At 38.5% G+C, this 8,741-nt stretch overlaps 1 protein-coding gene across 1 annotated transcript in view; it reads right to left on the minus strand.

Annotated features, from left to right (window-relative positions):
• Window positions 1-6,991, minus strand: part of LOC106160122 (guanylate cyclase soluble subunit beta-2) — a 35,343-nt gene extending 28,352 nt beyond the window's left edge. The window contains exon 1 of the mRNA XM_013536639.2: window positions 6,778-6,991. Within this exon, the coding sequence (XP_013392093.2) occupies window positions 6,778-6,780 (3 nt within the window). The 5' untranslated portion in view covers window positions 6,781-6,991. The remainder of the gene's footprint in view (window positions 1-6,777) is intronic.
• Window positions 6,992-8,741: the final 1,750 nt, after the last annotated feature.

The following is an 8,741-nucleotide window of genomic DNA, read 5'->3' on the forward strand; positions in this document are numbered from 1 at the left end:
GCGTACATCGCAGTTTACTCGTGGAAGAGACCGTGGCGAGCACTCTATAGTGTAACGGTAGACTAATAGAATGTCACCTGTGTAGCTGTCCATCAAAGCAAACGAACTAGAATAGATCGATGAGAAGGAGGCAACCGCGTCTAATCACGGCATCCTTCACATTATACGCGTGTCTTGATTGTCCTGTGGCTTGAGATAGAAGATTCACGAGTAGGATTTATGATTCAGATGTGTTGCATGAGAACTGTTCCTTGGCGCATTACAGGGATGTCTTCGAGGAGGGATTTTAGTCTATGGTAATACCAGGGGCTTAGTAAACAAATAATTTTAAAGCCATATGCCTTACTTAATTAAACATTAAGCAAAATTATGGACCATGCTTATTTATAATTGGGATAGGATGGCACTTTCTTCTATCAAATTCTGCAAAATTGAAAACAGGTGTCAGATGCCATTACGTCATAGGATAACATGTATCATAACGTTGGGCGTGGACATCATAAAATTTTGACGTGAGCATCATAAAATAGTGACGTGGACACCAGAACACGATGACGTGATGAACTTGTTTTCGTTACCATTAATTAAGATTTCGTTTCTAATGATTCAACGAAGAAGACCAATGTCAAATTCTGAATTTTCCATACCAATAGAAAATTATATGGAATATTGAGCTCTTTCCCAGCCCAGTTCTTCAATTTCTTTCTCTCGTTACTACTCTTTCCGTGATACTGTTTTTTTAAAACAACACACCCTGTAAAGATGTTTTTAGAATGAAATATTTAAATTGAAACACGTTTAGTCAATGTATCATATATGTACTGAATCCTCCTGCATTGTTTTAACTTTGACACACAACAGGTGCTAGTGCTAGCATAAAATCCAACCGACGAATTTGAACATGTAGGGGCCTACTTGTCGCACTGCGCTGATCGACGCAAAATGTTATAGAAACCATATGAAATGGAAAGCACTATCCGAAACTACCCCAAAACGCCGTAAACAGTACTATTTTGCCCACGGCAAAGCGAGCTGTAGATGGCTTAATCATCTCAATTAAATCTGCCAATTAGTCCGAATACAAAGCATTAACGTCAGTTAATGACATTTCTATTCCACGGACATCTATTAATGTGAAGTGACTTGTCACAATTACCAAAACGTTCAATACAAAATGAAGTATTGGCGGATACCGGGATAATTTACTAAGTGCTGACCCGGACGAACTGCGCAGAAAAATGGACTGGCCATTCTGCACTGTTTAATACCGCCTTCAATATGAATGAATTCCGTAAGGTCATGAGTACTCTTTTCTTATTTGTCTTTCGTAAATCTTGAAAAATGGTGCCACCATCCCGATCAAGCCGGTAGCTGCGCGTCAATAGCAAACTTGGTTATTTTATATGCTTAAGTGTTCTGGCAAACTCGTGTTGTTGTACGAATATCGTACTAAGTTTGTCATGTGAATAAAGCAAAGGAGCATCAATTGCACGCATAATCGCTTTAATCAAAGCCAATTCGCTTCATTCATTTAATTCGTTTTATCCTTCTACCTATTAATCTATATATGTACCTTTATTGTGCATACATTTAAATCTTCAGTGAGAAGTCATTAAACAATTTCGTTGACATGTACGTGTCGACATCTACGTTCCCAAAGTACATGTGCAGAGTATATAATAAATAAAAGATAAGAAATGGAAACATTATCAGGTTTGCACTATCAAAAGGCACTCCAAAAACGATTTAATATGTAAAGCTTCACAGGTTCTAACCCGTTATGTCGTTACGCTACCATTTATTGCCTTAAAAACCCATTTACGTCTTGAAAAGACACTGGCGTTAAAAAAAAAGATTAGGTACATGTTATTTTTCAATACTAAAAATATATCAGGCCCGTAGCCGGGGGGGGGGGGGGGGGGGGGGGGGGGTTCGGGGGGTTCGGGGGGTTCGAAAGAACCACCCTTTTTGCTGGGAAAAGGTCCACTCTGGGTAAAAATTGACCTATGTACTTGAGGATTTTATTGTAAAAGGTCCACTTTTTTCAGAAAACGAACCCCCCCTCTGAAATTGCTGGCTACGGGCTTGTATATTAAGGCTCAGGTCTTCTTTTGTCCATACAAATTTGAAATACAATATTCCCTATTAAATACTTTATATATGGTAAAGGTATGTATTTTGACGGTATGGCGCCCTATCAAAGAACCTTTCTTTACAAAAACGTAGCAAAATATTAAATGGACGGTTAGGAATAATTGAAGATAACCACTTGCTTAATGGACTTTAAAGGTATCAATTCCAACTTTTCTCCAATTAGAGTTTGTTTTAATTTGTCTCTCTGCTCTTGGCTTTGGGTTTTAATAGTGGACTAGAACCATTTAGGCCTACTGTGCATGCCGTGTGAAAAAAGATCTGCCCAAGGGAATAGGATTTCTGAGAACCGTTCTGTATGTTTCAAAATTATTTGAATATCTAAAAGTACAGATATCAGCAGGGCAAACTGCGGCATGAAGACTGCAGCGCCGCCTGGTTTTCTGCACTAATGAGTTTTAAACAGAATTATGAAAATGATTGTCTTTTTGCAGCTTTGTCCCATCCAATTCTTGTTGTACGCTAGACAACAGATTGAAACATAATATCCGGATACTTTGGTACATCGGAATGTGGTATCTATTGGGAAATTAGAAATAAGACCCGGTTTGGCAGGCTCCTGCGTTTAATGTGCAATAAAACCACTTTGGAAGGTGAACTAAGGCGATTCGTTTTCCTTTTGTTAAAGGAGGAGAATGGATGTCGGATTAGGTTAGCACTGGACACGTTTTGAGGGAAAACTGTACAAGAAAACAGCACATGCAATTTATTTAGATCCCCAAAGTAGGGAAGAGCAGTCAAAAAACATGCACCAGAAAAACCAATAAAAAAGTGAGGAACAAACAACTAAATGCATTACATTCACAAATTTCGAGACACTAAAACAAACATCGAAACCCCTTGAAGCGCTTGAACTGATATCCCCAGAGAAATCAGGAAGAACTGAACATCAGCGGTTGACTGTCGTATTGCCTTAATAAGACGCCCAATATGCGCTGCTTAAAAGTTGTTCAGAACCACTGCAACGTCTGGTAACGAATCACAATTAAATAGTCCTACAACCACCAAGATATTAGACCTCCAACTACAAGAGTCGATATTAAAGATAGTCCCATTGCATTAAGAAGATATCTTGGGCCACTCATTCAGTGTAAATGCTACGAACTTATAAAAACGTTTGGAGACCCTTTATTGAATTCGCGTTACCCGAACACGAATGTCCCTGGCTATTTATCATAAGAAGGCGTTCAACCGTCATTGCTCCGAATTAAGTTTTCTGCTAGTGGATTTATTTTCTCAGGGAACTGGAGACACAAATTAACGGCATACTTCTGACTTGAATGTAGTATCTCAACGGGGAGTTAGACAATCAAATGTATTCGTCATGTATTGAATAAATACTCTAGATTCTATTTTCGTGGGATTCTTTTGAAACGAATTGATATACGAGTGTTGGTCACTGCTTAAAAGTTAGGAAACTTTTACGGACAACTGTAGAAAGGAAAGCGGGGTAATCATTGATACATACACACAATTGCAAGAGTTTCTCTCGCTCTCTCTCTCCTTTTCTCTCTCTCTCTTCTCTCTCTCTCTCTCTCTCACACACACACACACACTTATAAGGACACCCTATGAATTACGTTCCTATGCTGGAAAAACCGTCTGCTCAACTCCATTAGTGGAATCCTTTAGAATATTGACGAATTTAAAGAGCAATTTGTTCTGACTTAACATATGACGTGGTTCGGAAAAATATCGACAGCTTATTATCTGAATGAGTGAAAGGTAATCATTGCTATGGCAACGGGTGAAAAGCAGACGACAGGCAGGAACAGATTGCCCGAGTTGACGAGACTGCTGGACAGGTTTTCTTAATGGGATGTTTTTTTTTACTCAGAAAACCCTAATACTAGATTACATTTGTGTCTTTTTCTTTTACCCAGATAATATAAATTTCTTTGATAAAGACACTGACATTTCCCTCATGCCTTCTTGGAATTTAAATTTAAGCTTAACATTTGAATAACCGGAAATGATTCTGAAAGAGTATGCATTGGGTCTCCGGTGTGATAAGATACTATTAATTAGTCCATCTTTTTAGGGACAATTGAATACTCGCCATCCCATACTTTGTGAAATACGTCCATTACAAACAGACGTGACTATTTTTCTAAACGACGTTTAGAGTCGGCATTAGAATTGTCATGAGACGAACGAAACCTATTTTATAATACATGTGTATTAAAAACTGTGGACAACAGGTTTGCATCACAAACAAAACATATTCAATAATAGGCCTACATGCGAATTGAAACAGTAGCCTACTGTTCTGAAAAGCTTACATTTCTTTAGACTCAAGCGTATTAAAGAGAGTTTAATAACACTGCATTATAATATTCATATTCTTAACAAAGACAATCTCCGGCAGGCTTGCCTCCGAAATTTGGTGAGAATTGGTAGCCGTGAAAACTGTTTTCTGAAATAAATCTGTGATATACTTTATAGATGGCGGAGGAAACTTCTGTACACAATTTGCACTTGGTAGCGATAATTAAACTCCACTGTGATTGGTGTATTTATAGAAAGAAGGGTACAGAAAAATAATCAAGCTTAGATAACATGAAAATAAAATACAGTGCGCTGTCATAGCTGAGACACAGCACTCATTCAACAGAGTCAGCGCTCGGAAATTCGCAAGGCGGGGGACTTAGTTAACCCATTTGCACAGAATAACTAGACTCGTGTGTCGCATATGAGGCATGCTGAATTGAACTTAACTTTGGAAAAATTACAAACGCTGCAATAACCACAAATCTCTGGTAATTCAAGTCAATGTTTCAATAGCCGCTGCATGAGTAAAGAGGTTAATTTTCCAGTACAAATTTATAAAACATTCGGAATAGGAAAACAAATCTTAATAAATATCGAGTAGTGGAAGGCGTAAAAGGTACACAAACAAAAAAGAAACCCTAAAAGTGCATTAATCCATTTACTAAGCGTTTATGCATCCCCTTAAACTCTTAATGGGCTTCATTCTTAATGTTGTCACAAACTGAAAACGCTTGCGTGTCTCAACAGCGTAGAAAAGCCATATGGATCAGAGAGTGCAAACGTAATTTTCAAATGACCAATTCTTGATTAAACGAAGATCACCTATAATCTGGCGTAGAATAGATAAAAATAAGGAAAAAGACAACGCACAAGTGTTCATGGTGATAACACTGGAATAAGGATACTCGTAAAATTCTTATACAACAGGGCAATAGGCTTAGAAAAATAATGCTGGGGGTGGGGAGGGGGGGCTGTTTCAGGTCTGTTATATACCTGTAAGTGCAAGCAGGTCAACTGCACTACCTGGAGTACCCATCTGGACATTGACTGAAAAAACCTTAGAGACCGCTGAAGTACTGGGAGAACGAAAATGGCCAACGCTTTCTAAAGAGCCCCGAAATACTCTAAAAAAAAAACATCCCCGCAGCCTACGACCCTGAAGATATTCATTAACACGTTGACGACATTGTCTACAGACAGACGTTCTCTACAGTTTAAATCTCTGGCACAACACATTTCTTTACTTCTGACCAGACACAACGGGCCTGAAGTCAAGGGTTTTAAGTGAAAAGGCAAACCATCCTATGTCAGAGGAAGAGGACCCAGACTACGCTCTATGGGGCAGTCCCTGCAAAAAAGTCCTAGAGACATCCAAGACATGGCACGAGACAGGGAAGTTTCTCTACTCCATGTCAAAGGAAGAGGACCCGGGCCTCGGTTTTTTGGGGCAGTCCAGTCGGTAGAATAGATCTCAAGACAATTAAGACGAGGCATGAGACAAGGAAGTTTCTCTACTGCTTCAGATAACAAGTCAGCCGGCAAAAGCACGCGCTCATTTTCATGTTCAATGAAGGATTTCGTTCTCAGTTTGAGTAAACTGAATCGCAAAACTTTTTCCACTAGTCTTAAAACCTCCCCTCAGAATCTCTCAACTCAAACATTACAGTTTATTTCGTAATTGGCAGAAAATAATTCAATTTGACAGATCACTAATTTTACTCTTCTAAACCGCCCTAATGACGTAACATAAGTAACAAGTAAACTTTGAATGTGACTGAATTAGTGCGTCAATTGCGGATTATTTACTTACATAGACAAGTCATGTAATGGATTTCTTTGCTTAGTTCAGAAAAGCGAGGGTATAAAACGCCAGGAAAAACAGTAAATTGGCGTGAAATACAATCAAATCATTTAAACAGATGGTTTTTTCAAGCGCAATCCTCTACAGGCTTTTTCTTTCATTGAACAGCAAGCACGCAAGTATCGAAAGCCATTAGTTTAAGGTTCCTCACCCTAAACCGTTAATCACTTCTGGGAATAGCAAATAAAAGAAAAACGTTTAGGTTTATTGTTTTTCCTTCAAGTGCATGTTTATTTTTATGAAAGTAATAAATTATGCATTTTTAATTATCGGTTATAAGCTCATCATATTGGTTGATTCTACACGTACAAGATGACCATGCATTTTACGATGTTACACCAAAAGGAAAAACGCTAACATTATGAATGACCATATTTTGTTTTCGGATATTTTAGCTGGAAAACGGCCCGTAGTAGTTAAATAATAAATGAATTGCCTTCATACATTGGCAGAATTTACAGCTCTGTTCCTCTAAGTGAAAATGGAATACTCACCATTTCTCTCTCTGTCAGTTTCCGCTCATATAGTAGACGTCCATCACGTTACCTTTTCAGCGCAAATGAAACAAAAAAAGGCTTTCTCTGTCGCTATGGGGGATCACGTGACCAGCACAATACACGCGTGTAATGCGTGACGTCATAAAAGTGGAGGTTCTGTTGAGACAGCGCCAATTCTGCTGCGTTATGAGTGGGTCGCACAGCAGTATGCTCATTTCATTTCTCAATGCTCCTTTCTAAATAGGAAATCGAACGGTGCTTGCATGACGATTGAATGCACCAAGTTTCAGGGACCGCTTGCGCTGTATATTGTTTTATGTATAGAGTCATTTGCACTCCCAGTAGGAACACTGAATCCTGAATACGTCTTGCGAAATGGGATTAAAAAAATAATGATGATAAAATAAAAAAGACATCAAAAATGTTTCAGAACAGAACGTGTTACATCAATGCATTAATAAGTAATTATTTTAATATTGATCATTCGCAACAACAAGAGCACAACTCTCACAGCGGTAATGTGAGGACGTCACACTGGTTACGTCGCCATTAGTGATATGGAGGCAAGAAGGCCGCTTGTTTTGTTGGAAAACTTGAAAAGCGCGCTTGAAAATAAACCGTCCTCGTTCATTTTTCGTTGCAGTCTAACTGACATCCATTCGTCTTTGGACTTCTCTCTCCAGCAATCTACTCTCTACCAGTCATCAACGAGATAATGACGTCATTTTTTTTTTTTTTTTTTGCAAAAAGTCTTGCTGGGCAGAAAAAGTGCAAAGACTTAGCCCGAAAAATATCTGTAAATAGGCTATCCAGTGAAAGGAACTCTATTACCTTAGTAGAGAACAGAAATTATGTGCATCGAGTCAAAAACAAAGCTGATCAGAACGATTTCCCGTGTGTGTGTGTGTGTGTGTGTGTGTGTGTGCGTGCGTGCGAGCGTGCGTGCGTGTGTGTGCTACAAGGGGGGGGGGGTTAGTAGGTGTACGTATTAGAATTAAGAGTCAGATTGTTGTTGCATTTAAATTTTCTGAATCATGTAAGATTTATTTTTTGTTATTTTTTTCAGATTGTTATTGTGTTAAAATTTAAGGAATCGCGTGTGATTTAATTTAATTTCCAAACATCATATCAGAGCAAGACATTTACATTACGAATATTAACAGTAAATAAACCGGGCAAAAGTGCGCATTAATCGCGGAAAGCCTACTTCATCCCTTTCGGCCCTCATTTCCTCACTCAAAAATGGCACAAGGAAAAGAACGCATCGAAGCGCAGAACCTGAGTGTATTCAGCGCTCGCACGCGATACAATCAGTTGCTGACCTTTCATTTAATTGCCTCGAAACAGATTAAATCGAACTGATTTGATTAGAGCTTTGAGAGGAAAAAATATCATCTTTTCTATCGTTAAATTGCTGACTTTCCAATTGCTTACACGGCTGAGCAAATCTTGACGCGGTAAAGTTTTAAGTAAGCTTCAGGACGTAAAGTTGATAGTGGCAATCAGTTTCAGCTCTTCTGAGTGCAAGAACGGTCTGTGTGGCAAGAATGTTTTTACAGCATAAAAAAAAAAATCAATATTGTCACGAGTCACTGACGCTGAATATTCAATAAAATTCCCACATGCTACTTGACAAGTTTTGTCTATAAATGAATAAATAAATCACAGTTTTCTTTTACTCAAATAAATTCAAAATTAAAAAAGGAAAAAGACATGATTACCGAATGTTGCCACACAACATATCACTTGCGGGACCCTTGGCAGGAAATGCATCGACCTCCCCCCCCCCCCCCCCAATCAAAATTTTCACTAAAACCGAGTTGGTATAGAATTTATATTTTCTTTCGTGTGCATATCAAACGCAAGCAACGAACACATCTGACTAACAAATCTACCTGAACAAGGTGAATGACCGTGGACTAAAAGCCAGAGAAAATGTGACATTTTGCAACAGGAAATAA

Source organism: Lingula anatina, chromosome 6, assembly GCF_051362555.1.
Source record: "Lingula anatina isolate TDL-2025a chromosome 6, LinAna3.0, whole genome shotgun sequence".
NCBI classification, from domain to species: Eukaryota; Metazoa; Brachiopoda; class Lingulata; order Lingulida; family Lingulidae; genus Lingula; species Lingula anatina.